This window comes from Delphinapterus leucas, chromosome 20 (assembly GCF_059928025.1).
Source record: "Delphinapterus leucas isolate spDelLeu-1000000601 "Yukka" chromosome 20, BTC_Dleu_Yukka2, whole genome shotgun sequence".
Lineage (NCBI taxonomy): Eukaryota > Metazoa > Chordata > Mammalia > Artiodactyla > Monodontidae > Delphinapterus > Delphinapterus leucas.
In genome coordinates this window covers 10,716,255-10,730,203 of record NC_143148.1, presented here as the reverse complement: position 1 = coordinate 10,730,203, position 13,949 = coordinate 10,716,255, and the positions used below count along the sequence as shown (strand labels likewise).

Genomic DNA, 13,949 nt, shown 5'->3' with positions numbered 1-13,949 from the left:
ATTTACCTGAAGATGGCACTCACTAACTCCCCACAGGAGAAGACAAGTTCTCAGCTTGGAGTTCAAGGTCTCTGCAAAGAGTCCCATGCCACCCTTTTCACCATTAATTTCCATACCTAGAAAGGAGCGCTCATCTCTTGCTCCCTACTCACTACCCTTGCACCCTCTCCTAGCCAGCCGGCCCACCAGGCCCAGAGGAGTGGAGGGGTGTCTCACGTGCAAGGAGCACTCTTTTGATTCCCAAGGTCAAATGCGGTAAAGTCTGAGGCCTGCAGCTTGGCATTCAAGGCCTCTACAATCTGGGCTCTGCCAACTTATCCACCATTAATTTCCATCAAAGCAGAAAGAAAACTCAGGAATCTGGTTCATCTCTCTCTATCCTCATCCTATCCAGGACTCCTGTTTACCTCAAGCTTCCTTCATAGACAGGTACCCAACCCTCCTTTAGGGAAAAGAGAATCACGGCTACCTGGTCCCTCATGAAGCCCAGGAAATAGGCCACAGTGGCCATCAGAGCAATACCAACCACCATTCCAAGCACGATGTCAGCGATGCCCCCTCCAGGGATGTGTGGTCCATAGAATGCTGGGCCCTGGTCATTCTCAGATGTGGCATCTATGGAGCAGAAGAGAAACAGAGTGGGGGAAGCTGTGGTAGGTGCCCAAAGATCTCCAGTTCCTAATCCCTGGAATCTGCGACTGTTCCCTTACATGGTAAAAAAAAGAGACCTTGCAGATGTGCTGACGTTAAAGACCTTGAAATGGGGATATTAGCCTGGATTATCCAGGTGGGTCCTTAAATACAGTTACAAGTTTCCTTATAAGAGGGAGGCAGAGGGAGATTTGACACAGAATGAAGAAGGCCGTGTGACAGAAGCAGAAAGAAGTAGACGGAAGCAGACAGAAGCAGAGTCAAAGGGAGAAGATGCTGTGATGCTGGCTTTAAATATGAAGGAAGGGGCCATGAGCCACGGAATGCAAGGGTTGCAACTCTAGAAGCTGGAAAAGACAAGGAAATGGATTCTACCCTAGAGCCTCCCAAGGAGCACAGCCCTGCCTACACCTTGACTTTGGCCCCACGAGACTGATTTTGGACATCTGACCTCCAGAAGCATAGGAGAATACATTTGTGTGTCGTCGTAAGCCACCAAGAGTGGAATCGTTACAGCAGCCATGTGGAACCAATACAGAGGCCCGACACCACCGTGAACCACCCACCCACCCCGGATTTCAACTGCCCTCTCAGCTGAGCACATTTAATCTACAGCCCTCCCAGTCATAAGACCCCAAGAGGGAGCTCCTTGATTCCAGTGTCTATTTTCGCAAATGGAGAGGTTGGGGCTCAGAGAGAGGAGAATACTAGATTCCCTCAAGGCCCAAGACCCAAGAGTTCTACTCCCACCCACTCTTCTTTCCCCGACACAGTACTTTACTAACGTCATTCACTTTCTCCCTTCACAATATCATCCCCGTTTACAGCATTGCCTTAATATGTTTCGTTATATCGACTCACAATTCTATTTAAATAAATTTAAGTAGAAAAAAATTAACTTCTAAAAGAAGTTCAATATAAACAAAGCAATGCCACTCAGTTCTAGCAAGATGCGGCAACAGGGTCTTGTTCTCTCCTTGTTAGGCCAAGAAATTAGCAAGTGCTAAGGAGAGAGTTAAAGATAACTAGCTCAAATCAAGACTTTCTCTCAATGTAATCAGAAAGACTGAACTAAATTAAGAGGGACTGTCTTTCTATGTCATGATACGTCACGCCATTTCCAGGTACCACCTGAGGACATTTCATCTATCACTTAAACTGGTTCTGGGGGAACAATGCTCACACTATATTCCTGTCTCCCTGTGGCCTAACCCCATTCTAGGCACACGGTAGGTGCTTCATAAATGCTGTATTTTCTCAGTTGAAGATGTTGCCCATCATCCACTGCACCACTGATTTAATGGTGGCTGTGGGTATGCTAATAACAAAGTGAACGGGGTGGGGGGGGCGTGGAGTTTGAGTCAAACTCAAGATACATGCAATTTGCTGAATAAGTGAATGCACGCAGGTGTAATTTGCTGAGTTTCCTTTCTAGGTTTCCATCCTGGCTTCCAACTAGACTGTATATTCCCTGAGGGTAAGAACCATGCCCACCCGGCCTTCCTTCACCCCCAGGCCAAGCCAAGACCAGAAGATGCCTCTTGCTTCTTGTGCCCCTAAATTGATCTTTAAGCCCCAAGGAAGTGGACACGGGGAAGGAAGGCACCTGTTCCATGGAAGCAGTTTCATAGTGAGACCTCGAAGTCTTATGATAAGGGCTCTTCTATTTCTCAGAGAACCCGGGTGAACCAAACCCAGCCCTTCAAACTCTCCTTGCTCCATCCCATCACAGGGACTTTGCACTCACCGCTTCCTCTGCCTGGAAGTCTCTGACCCTCCCTGCCCATACTGAGTTGACTATCTGGGTGGATGGATAGGTCGGTGGGTGAATGTTTATGTGAATGGGTGGCTGCATGAGTATGTGGGTAGTTGGAAGGATGGGTGGGTGGATGGATGGATGAGGGGTGGGTATGTGGATGGATAAGCAAGTGAATGGGTGGGTAAATAGGTTGCTATGTGTGTTGATGGAGGAATAGGTGGGTGGGTGGGTGGGTGGATGGATGGATAAGGAGAGGAGGCCCCTCACCTTTGATGTGGACCGCCAGCTGGGCCATACTCTGAAGGCCTGTGTCTGCATTGACAGCATGGCAGTTGTACAGTCCTGAGCTGTTCAGCGTGATATCCAGAATGGAGACGAGCTGCCCTGCTGCCCCTGGACTCCCAGCCACCCTCCATGCGTACTCAGCAGGTGGGTTGGAGTCGGCAAAGCAGGAGAGGGTGAGGTTGGAGCCAACCGCAAAGGTAGAGTCCATGGGGTTTATCACCGGGACATTAGGACAATCTGGGGAAGACAGAACAGACATTTCAAAGGGAGGAGAATGCTCTATACTTTCTCTACTTCTAGCCCAGGCCCAGTGAGTCACAGTTCTGCCCAACTTCTATCACACTTCTGCCACAAATGGAACCATGACCCACCCACCCCAAACCATGTTAGAGAGAGGAAGGGAAGGAGAGAGAAGGAAGGAGGTGGAGGGGCCGTTGTTCCTTCTAAGGTATATTCCTTACACACCCGTGAGAGGAGGTGCTATAGCTTGAGGATTAAGAGTCCAGGTTTTGCAGTCTGACTAGCAGGAATCCGATCCTAGCAATCTCACGTATTAGTGCTGAGCGTCAGTCTCCTCTTTTGTGAAAATCAGGGAAGAGAGTGGCCACCTCACTGGATTGTGTGGACTCACTGGGATATGTGTCTGCTTGGCCTGTGGTCAGTACTAGATGTGCCGATAAGTGACTAATTAATCTGATTTATTTTTAATTTTTTTAAATTCCTCTTAAGAGAAGAAGCTTGAATACAGAGAGCATGAAGCCTGACTGTCAACCAAAACACCCACCGATCCCCATGCCAGTGGCGAGAGGAAAGGAAGGTAGTGGCACAGAGAGACCACTGCGCTAGGAATCCCAGCACTGAGCTGAGAGCAACCCCACAGGGGTAGGGGTAGTGCTGCCCCAGCCCATGACCCTTATCTAAAAAGAGAGACTGAACCGCACTCCTGCCCCAGGGTGGACCCAGCTGAGGGCCATATGCAGATTTTGCCTGACCAGCCTCCAAACTCCTCAGCCCAGTAGTGAAGTCCTTTACGGAACTATCCCTCCTCCAGCCTCAGTCTGCCTGTTCTGGTTCCAGTGGGGTGGGTCCTCCTGCTTGCCCCTCACAGGCTGTGGGCAGACACATGACCCCTGACTGTCCAATGAGAGCACAGTATCTCCCTCCACAGTGATTGGTTCGGGGCGGGAACATGACCCAAAATGGGCCAATGAGAGTCAGCCTTGGGACTTTAGCTGGAACTGCAAAGGACTGAGGAACTTTCTCCTGTGGTGGCTAAGGGGGTGGGTTGTGGGTGTGGGCCTGCTGAGGCTGTCATTCAACCCCTGAGAATGAAAGCCCCACAGAAAAAAGAGAAGTCCAGAATTCCTTGGCTTCCACATGGCACCTCTGTGACCTTGTACATTCTCCTGTTTCTTTCAGCTTCGTGTGGTTTCTGTTCCCCTTAATAACCAAACAATTCCTACCTATCTTGGGTAACCTCTCCCTCTCTCTGTACCTCAGTTTTTCCAGTCATAATAAAGGGACATTTGATGAGATGGCCTCTAAGTCTCATGGTTCAGGAAGCAAGGAGGAGACAATTTAGTAAGACAGCTAAGTGCGAGGCTCTGGAGCCAGACGTTGTGTTCAAATCTGACTACCACATATGAACTTCGGGAAACTGATTTAACCTCTCTAAGCCTTGATTTCCTCATCTGTGAAATGGGAATAATCATAGTTTCTGCTTCACGGTTTGTGGGTGAGGATTAAAATAGTTCCAACGTGAACAGTGCCTGGCACATGGTATGTGCTCAACAAATATTGGTAACTATTATTATTATTTTAACTTGCTCCATTCCCTCCCCAGGGTGCCCCCAAGGCATAAGGCAAAAGAGACTCACAATTCACATTTATAGGGAGGGGGTTGCTGAGGCTGGAAGTGGCAGAATTGCTGGCCTTACACTGGTAGAACCCGGTGTCATTCCGTGTAATGTTCCAGAGGGTGAGGGGCCTGTGGTCTGGGGACAGCTCCCCTCGGCCCCCATTGGAAAAGACATCACTGTTTCTGAACAACCTGATATCTATGACTCTCTTCGGAGGGACACACATCAGGGTGACAGAGCCCGTGTTCTCCACGGGGCCGACATTGTCAGCCAGGATGCTGGGCTGAGGCATGTATTCTGTTCAGGGACACAGAGCAAAGAGGGAACGGCAGTGAGATAAGAGGGATCCTCTTCACAGTTAATTTGATGAGCTCTGCAATCCTTAACCTCCTCCCCTTAGACCTCTGTGCATCTCACCCCTTTCCTGAAACCATCTCCTCCCAGGGCTTGGAAATTCACACACCCTCCTATTCAGTCTAGTTAGTATCATCTAGTCTAGATCTGCACTGTCCAGTACAATGGCTGCCAGCCACATGTGGTTACTGAGGACCTGCAAGGTGGCTGATCTAAATTAAGATGTACTATGAGTATAAAATAAACAATGGATTTCCAAAACGGAAAAAAAAAAAAACAAACAATGTAAGCTATCAACAAATTTTCTACTGATTGCATGTTGAAATGATGTTTTGAATATACTGGGTTAACAAAATTATTAAAATTGGTTTCACCTGTTATGCTTTACTCTTTTATTGTGGCTGCTAGAAAAATTTAAATCCTACATGTGCCTTGCATTATATTTCTGTTGGACAGCATTACTCTAGGTGGCTACGTATACAGGATCTGGCATCAGACTGAGTTCACTAGCTGATGACTTACCATGACTAAACCATCCCTCAGAGTCCTTCCAGTCAAATGATAATTGCAATGCCCCTCATAAGGATTAAAAGAGATAATATATACACAAATACTGTGATACATTTACAGTTTCCTAACTGTCCTTCTAATCTCCTGCCTTTGTCCAATCTGCTGCCCATGTGGCAGCAAAAAGATCTTTTCCCTAAGATAAAGACTGGGGACTTTCCTGGTGCTGCCAATGCACGGGGCCTGGGTTCGATCCCCGGTCAGGGAACTAGATGCCGCATGCATGCTGCAACTAAGAGCCTCCATGCCACAGTTTTTTAAAAAAAAAAAGACCTTGGGACTTCCCTGGTGGTGCAGCGGTTAAGAATCCATCTGTCAATGCAGGGAACACAGGTTCGAGCCCTGGTCCGGGAAGATCCCACATGCGGCAGAGCAGCTAAGCCCATGCGCCACAACTAGTAAGCCTGCGCTCTAGAGCCTGCGAGCCACAACTACTGAAGCCCATGCGCCTAGAGCCCGTGCTCCTGCAACAAGAGAAGCCACCGCACTGAGAAGCCCGCGCACCGCAACGAAGAGTAGCCCCCGCTTGCCGCAACTAGAGAAAGCTCGAGCACAGCAATGAAGATCCAACACAGCCAAAAATAAAATTAATTAATTTTAAAAAAAGACCCTGCATGCTGCAACGAAGATCCCGTACACAGTGACGAAGATCCCGTGTGCCACAACTAAGACCCAGCACAGCCAAATAAATAAATATTTAAATTTTTTTTAAAAAAAAGATTAGATTGTATTTCTCTCCTGATTAAGGGCCATCCTTGGCTCCTGGTTCCTCAGGACAAAGGCTCTAAATGATCATTCCTTGCTAACTGTTCCAGCCCCACCCCCTACTACTCTTCTCCTTGCTTAATATGCCCCAGGCTAGTATTCTCTCTGTTCCTTCCACACACCAAAGTTCTTCTTGCCACAGGGCCTTGGCACATGCCAGTCCCTCTCCCACTCGCATTTACTCTTCAATAACTCACCTCCTGCTCATCCTTCAGGTCTCCATTTAAATGCCACCACTTCTGAGAAGCCTCCTGTGGTAGACTAAATCATTGGCTGCAATGCTTTACCTCACTCCTCCCTACACTCTTCCCAGTATTCACACTCTTTACTAAGTAACTTTGCAGTCCCTTCCACAAAAGGCAGACTATGTTCCTTGCTTTTTTTTTTTTTCAAGATTTTCTTGATGTGGACCATTTTTAATATCTTTATTGAACTTGTTACAATATTGCTTCTGTTTTTTTATGTTTTAGTTTTTTGGCCACGAGGCATGTGGGATCTTAGCTCCCCGACCAGGGATCGAACCTGCACCCCCCTGCACTGGAAGGCGAAGTCTTAACCACTGGACCACCAGGGAAGTCCCTGTCCCTTGCCTTTGACTGTAGGATGTTGGCAGACATGATGCAAGCGGGTGTTTGAAATGTGCTTGTGTCCTTGGGTGTGCCCCCTTGCACCTCTGCCATAATCATGAAGAAGAGCTCCCTCTTGGGAAGGTGCCATTGCTTTAATCTAAGCCTCAGAATGAACACAGGCGGAGCAGACCTGAGTCCAACCCACAGTGAGGAGCCAAGCCCACCCAGGCCCAGTCTGGAGAAGCAGACCTCCCAACCAAGCTGCATGCGTGTGAGTGAGCCCAGATGAGAACAGCAGAGCAGTCCCAAGTGACCTGCAGACGTGTGATAATTGTTTGTTATCATACATAGGCCACCTAATTCTTGTGACTGTTTGTTATGCAGCAGTGGCTAACTGATACACCTCCCCAATGACTCTATGCAAATCTGAATCCCCATTACAGCCTCTCATTATATCTTCTGTTCCTTCAGAGCACTTAACACATTCTTCAAGTATGTATTTATTTGTGTGACAATCTTTTAATCGCCTGTCTCTCCTTTTAGACCTTAAGCTGCAGGAGGTCAGGGACCACATCTCTCTTTGCTTATCACTCTATCCCTAGTGCCGAGAACAGTATTTGGAACATATTAGTTGCTTAATAAATATGTGAATGAATAAATTAATAAGGCATTGATCAGGAGGTGATTTTAATCACCTCTGGGCTGCAGCTAAAACCTTAAAGGGACAGAAACTCAAGAGCCAGAGATTCTCAGAGGTTCAGGGCATTTTCCTAAGACTACAATGAAGTTCAGAAACTCAAGGGCTTAGGAGAAAGCTCTGTGGTCTCAACCAATGACTTCCTCTGTGACCGTGAGAATTCCTGAATACCCTCCCACCAAATTTCTTCCTTTTCTGTGGAGGGGCGGTGATTGGCATGGGTGGTCTCCCAGGGCTCCTCAAGCTCCATTTGGTCAACCAGAGTCCCCTCCAGACTCACCCACTCACCAGGGATGATAATCAGTGTGTCTGTGGCACTGTGGCTGCCTGAGGCAGGGTTGGTGGCCTCGCAGGTGTAGACTCCAACTGTGCCCAGGTGGACAGGAAGAGCTGCTGGCCAGAGGGCCCTGGGTTCCTCCTGATCGTCCACGAGTACTGGGCTGGAGGGTTGCACATGGTGGAGCAGGAGAGGGTGAGGTCGAACCCGACTATGAAGCTGAGGTCAGTGGCGGTTACTGGGGGCATGTCCGGACCATCTGTAGCAGCCAAAATAAATTCCCAGAGAGAGTCGTAACCGAGAACCTGGGGTCTCTGCCTGGTCCGGCCTTTTCCTCTCAACCTGGTCCCTTCCCAGGGCTCCCACTTGCTGTGTGGCCCTGGGCAGCTCACCTCCCCTCTCTGAGTCGGTGGGCTCAGCACTGGTCTGTATACTCTTTGAGGGGGAGGGGCTATGGCTGTGTCAGTGTCAGGCACACGCTCGATGCTCAGTAATTATATGTTGGGTGGAGAAATGAACCAGCGTTAACCAGGGCTTATTGTGTACGAGGATCTGGATGAGCTCTGCTGGGGCCACAGAGCTGTTTCCAGCACTGCCTCTACGCATGAGAGAGGCAGACACATGTCTCACTGAGAGGGAGTATTTATCCATCTTTTCAATACGTGTTTTTTGATCCCTTGCTTTGTGCCAGGCACCGTCCTGGGTTTGGGGACACACCAGAGGCTGAGACAGGCCTAGCCCTGCCCTCACAGTGTTCCCGGTCCACTTGGGGAGACACACCTGTTCCTGACAGCAATGATCTGGAGGAGCCCAGAGAGGGTGGCTGACCCAGCCTGGGGCGTCAGGGAAGACTTCCTGGAGGAAAGGACACCTGAGCTGAAACCTGGAAGATAAGGAGGAGTTATTCAGGCAAAGGATGAGAGCAGTGGTGGGAAGGGAGGCACCAAAAAAAGGGCACAGTGTGTGGGGCTGGGGTTCAGCCAGACCGTGGTGTGTAAGGAGTACTGAGAAACGAGGTTTTGAGGGTCAACAGAGACTTGTGGCCTTGTAGTCCAGGCTAAGTGGGCTGAACTTCCTCCTGGGGGGCACTAGGGAGCCATGGAAGAGACGTGAGGAGGGGAGGAACAGAGTCCAATGTATGCTTTAGAAAGACGTGGGCAGGACTTCCCTGGTGGCGCAGTTGTTAAGAATCCGCCTGCCAATGCAGCGGACACGGGTTTGATCCCTAGTCGGGGAAGATCCCACACGCCGCGGAGCAATGAAGCCCATGCGCCACAACTACAGAGCCTGCGATCTAGAGCCCATGAGCCACAACTACTGAGCCCACGTGCCGCAAGTACTGAAGCCCATGTGCTAAAGGGCCCGAGTGCCGCAACCACTGAACCTGTGTGCTGCAGCTCCTGAAGTCTGCACACCTAGAGCCCGTGCTCTGCAACAAGAGAAGACACCGCAAATGAGAAGCCCATGCACCGCAACGAAGAGTAGCCCCCGCTCACCGCAACTAGAGACAGCCCGCACGCAGCAACGACAACCCAACGCAGCCAAAAATAAATTTTTAATAAATAAATTAATTTTAAAAAAGGAAAGACATGGCGACCTGCAGCTGATCCTGCCTTTATAACCCTTCCATGTGCCCCTGGGTCCCGCCCCCTGCAGCCCAACCTGCCAGGCAAGGTAGGTTTCAGGGAGGCAAGGGATGTGGGATGGACACTCACAGATGACACTGAGGGGCAGGGGCTCACTGAGCCTAGTGATGGCAGGGTTCTTGACCTCGTGCTGGTAAGGTCCTAAATCATTCCGGGTCACCTGGGGGATAGTCAGTCTCTGCTCGTCCAGGGACAGCTCCAGCTGCCCACTGCCCACCACAGGCTCCTTGCCAATGTACCACTGGAAGGTGGCGTCATTGCTTGGGGACTGGCAGCTCAGGGTCACAGAGTCCTGCAGCTCCAGGGGCGCCAAGGTGGAGGCTGTGATTGTAGGTGGGGCCAGCTTCTCTGTGAAGGGGGGATGGATAGAGAAGGAGAACTGAACCCCAGAAAAACCACTGTCCATCTCGGTGAACATGGCCACACTGACCTTCCCCCTCTGAGCCTCAGTCTCCTCCAAAGATAGGCGCCAGCCTCATGGGGCTGTTGTGAAGATGACATGAACTAACGTACGTGACACCCTTGGCCTGGGATCTGCAGAGAGTAACTGCCTAGCGTCGTCCTCTAGGTCCCTGCCCTTGGGCTAGGGATGGGGGAGGGGAAGGAGATATTGTACAGATGACCCCAGCAGACTAAGTCGTTTAGACTTACACGTGTAGCCTTTTTGCCAAATCTAGGCAGAGGCAGTGATGCTAGAAAATACCAAATGTTATGCAAAGTATTAGTCAATGTATAATGTTGGTTATTCATTTAATCTTTCACCTAACAAACACTTACTGGGCATCTGTTCTGAGCCACATTCTGTGCTGGGCAGTATTGGGGTCACAGTAGTGATCAAGTCCGTCCTAGCCCTGACCTCCCAGGGCTTCCCAGTTCTGAAGGGTGTAGTAAGCACTTAAAATATGAGCTATTTTTTAAAAAATTATCTAGAGGAAAGATGTCACTGGGAGCAGAGAACAAGGAGATTGAGTGTAATCTGCTGGGTCAGGGAACCACCATTAACTGATCCTTCCATCCATCCATCCATCCATCCATCCATCCATCCATCCATCCATCCTTCCATCCATCCATCCATCCATCCTTCCATCCATCCATCCATCCATCCACCCACCCACCCATCCATCCATCCATCCATCCATCCATCCATCCATCCTTCCATCCATCCATCCATCCATCCATCCATCCATCCATCCATCCTTCCATCCATCCATCCATCCATCCATCCATCCATCCATCCATCCATCCATTTGTTACTTCATTTAACTAGGGTTTTCTGTACAGCAGGGATCAAGCCATTCCAGTCTGTGCCCTCATGGGACTCACAGTCCAGTGGGCCCGAGTGGGAAGAGCTAGGATGTGGAATTCCAGGGGATTTCGATAAACCAGAGGGGACACCTGACCCAGTTAGGGGATCAGAAAGGACTTCGGGGAGATGATATTTACATGAAAAGCTCCAGAGTGATGAGGGGGAGGAGATTATACGGGTGAAGGGAAGAAAGGATGACAGCAGAAGGCAGAGCTAAGTCCTACAAGGAAGCAGGTCTGACAGGAGGTTAGAGAGCTAGGGTCTGGGCACAGAGAATGGGGAAAGATGAGACTGAACAGGATGGTGGTGCTGGTGTGGCAGGCAGATGACCTGGGACTTCACCATGGAAGGAACCACATTCCACCAATCACTTCTCACCTCTAAAAACCAACCTCCGTTGGGAAAAAAACAGAGTGAAATACTTTAAATAGTTTATCTAAATGGCTGGAAGACTAAAGGACCTGAAGAGGAGAAGAAATATATTGGTGATGCCACATACAGTCCTTGAATAGCCAATATAAATTCTGTGAACTATTTCCTGCCACCCTCCAGATCTGTCTAGTGACTCCAAGTGATTTTGAGCTTCCAAGTTCAAGGTCACAGGAGGAATGCCTAACGATGGTCTAAGTTGGTTTTTGAAATGGGCAAGAATGTTCATAGCTGCATTATTCACAATAGCCAAAAGGCGGAAGCAACCCCCCTGTCCATTGATGAATGAATTGACAAACAAAGCGTGTTTTATATGTATAGTTAGCCCTTCATACCCACAGGTTCTGTATCCATGGATACAGAGGGCCAACTGTACTACACCATTTTATGTAAAGGACTTGAACATCCTCAGATTTTGGTATCTGCAGTGGGTCCTGGAACCAATCCCCATGAATACTGAGGAATGACTGTATAATGGAATACGGCCTTAAAGGGAAAGGAAATTCTGTCACATGTTACAACTTGGATGAACCTTGAAGACATCAGTCCCAAAAGGACAAATACTGTATGATTCCATTTATTTGAGGTACCTAAAGTAGCCAAAAATCATAGAAACAGAAAGTAGAAGGGTGGTTTCCAGGCGCTGGAGGAGGGAGAGGTTAGGGAGTTAGTGTTTAATGGGTACAGAGTTTCAACTTGTGCAAGATGAAATGAGTCCTGGAGATGGAGGGATGTTGATGCTGTACTTAATGCCACTGAACTGTACCCTTAAAAATGGTTAAGATGATGACTCTTATGTTATTTGTACTATTATCACAATTTTAAAATAAATAATAAGTGGGTAAAAAGAGTTTGCATCTCTTTATGGGGAAAAGAAGGAATCATCTAAGAGGAGGGCAGGACACTGGTGGGGTTGCTGCTATTGGGATCACCTGACCCAAGGTCTTTGGAATCCGTCCTTATGAGCTCAGAGTACGGGCTTTCCTGACCCCATCTACACAAACATAGCATTTCTAGGTCCAGGGAAGCAGCTTCTCCTTTTCCTCTATACAAGATTCTGTGCTTTTGTTGTTTTTGTATATAAAAATCAAGGCTAGGACAAAAGAGAGCCATCACTTTCAGCCTACTTTATCTCTTAATCAAGGAGAGGTTTCTATTTTCCATCCCCACTCTGAGAGAGATGGCTAGGTGTCCTCTAATATCCTTCTTCTGTAATAATAATACCCCAATTTTTAGCCAGGCACATGACCACCAGCATAAGGACTACATTTCCCAGCCTCCCTTGCAGCTATGTGTGGCCATGTGACTAAATTCTGGCCAATGAGGTGTGAGCAGAAGTGATGGGTATAATCGTTGACTCAGGTTCTTAAAGGAAGGGCACACACCCTTCCCTTCCTTCTTCCCCTTTCCCATGTTAGAATGGGGACATACCTATGTCCATATCAGCCATCTTGGTCCACGCAGACAAGGGCTACCCTCCAAGGGTGGTGGAGGATTTAGAAGGAGCTAGGCCTCTGACAATATAATGCAGTTATATCCACTCCAAAATTATTGTATCTGGACGAGGGGGAGAGAGAGAGAGGGAAACGTATTTTTTAAGACCCTTTTGTTTGAACCCTTGTCACAGCAGCCAAATATCCCCAGGAAATACACATATTGTCCTTAAGGCACTGGGGAGCCATGGAAGAGTTTTGAGTGGGGAAGGGACAGGGTCAGATCAGAGGCTGGGAAAAGCCCTCTGATTGTTGGGGAGCGTGTGTTTGCACTGAGCAAACACAGGCAAGTAGACATTCTATGTGGGGTGGCTCACATCCACCACAAACTTCTGTAGGGTGTAGGGGCCCATATCCGTGAGGCTGAGTGCAGTGATGTGCAAAGATCCATCTGGACTACCGTCTCCCGGCCTGTGTAGGCAGGGCCGAGGGTCAGGCCCCCGGGGATCACGCAGAAAGTTAAGATCTGCTGGGCCATCTCCGTGCCCCCTCCCCGAAGCCAGCTGAAGCACAGAAGCCTGTCTTTGGCCAAGACCTGAACAACCAGGGTGACATTGTCCCCTTCCAGCGGTTGAGACGGGACAAGTGTGATGGTCAGTCGGGCAGCCACTGGCATCACACAGAAGCCCAGGAGAGAGGCTGAGGGTGTGGGGAGAGAAAGACATCAGAAACACCAGGAAGGATCCCAGGAACAGCCCCGGCTCTCAGTCCCCGAACCTGTGCTTCTAGCTGTGTGACTGTGACAGACACAGAAACGCGCTGGACAGGACCACTTCCAGGAGGGACTTGCCCCATGAATCAGCAGGTGGCCTCCAGCTGTCATCTCCTCCAAGGTCATGTCCTTCCCAGGGTGGCCTATATCTGGAGATTGAGCAAGGCTTGGCCATTTCACCCTGATACGGAACAACCCTGAGGGGACAAGACTCTCTCCTGAGCTCCCTGCTAAATGAGCTGAAGTTGTGTCAGGGCTGCATCACTGATCAATTTCTCTCTCTCTGCCCAGCCTTGCCTCCCCCTCCTTCCTTCCACAGGTATTGATTTCTAATAAACATCCCGCACCTGTGTCAGTTAACTAGGGCTGCTGTGACATAGTACCACAAACTGGGTGGCTTAAAACAACAGAAACGTACTGGCTCACGGTTCTGAAGGCCAGAAGTCCAAAACCAAGTCATGGACAGAGCCGTGCTCACTCAGAAACCTGGAGGATTGTTTCCTGCCTCTTCCAGCTTCTGGCAATCTCTGGCGCTCCTCACCTTGTCGGAGCGTCATTCCAATCCTCTGTCTTCATATGG

At 49.1% G+C, this 13,949-nt stretch overlaps 1 protein-coding gene across 1 annotated transcript; it reads right to left on the bottom strand.

The window, feature by feature from the left end:
* Positions 1 to 403: 403 nt before the first annotated feature.
* On the bottom strand, positions 404 to 13,172 carry LOC111180520 (cell adhesion molecule CEACAM5-like). Its single transcript, XM_089903489.1, is given in 8 exon segments — positions 404 to 615; positions 2,678 to 2,932; positions 4,573 to 4,851; positions 7,795 to 7,887; positions 7,890 to 8,042; positions 9,499 to 9,777; positions 12,154 to 12,158; positions 12,940 to 13,172. Coding segments are annotated over 8 exon segments (1,347 nt in total). The 5' UTR covers positions 13,011 to 13,172.
* Positions 13,173 to 13,949: the final 777 nt, after the last annotated feature.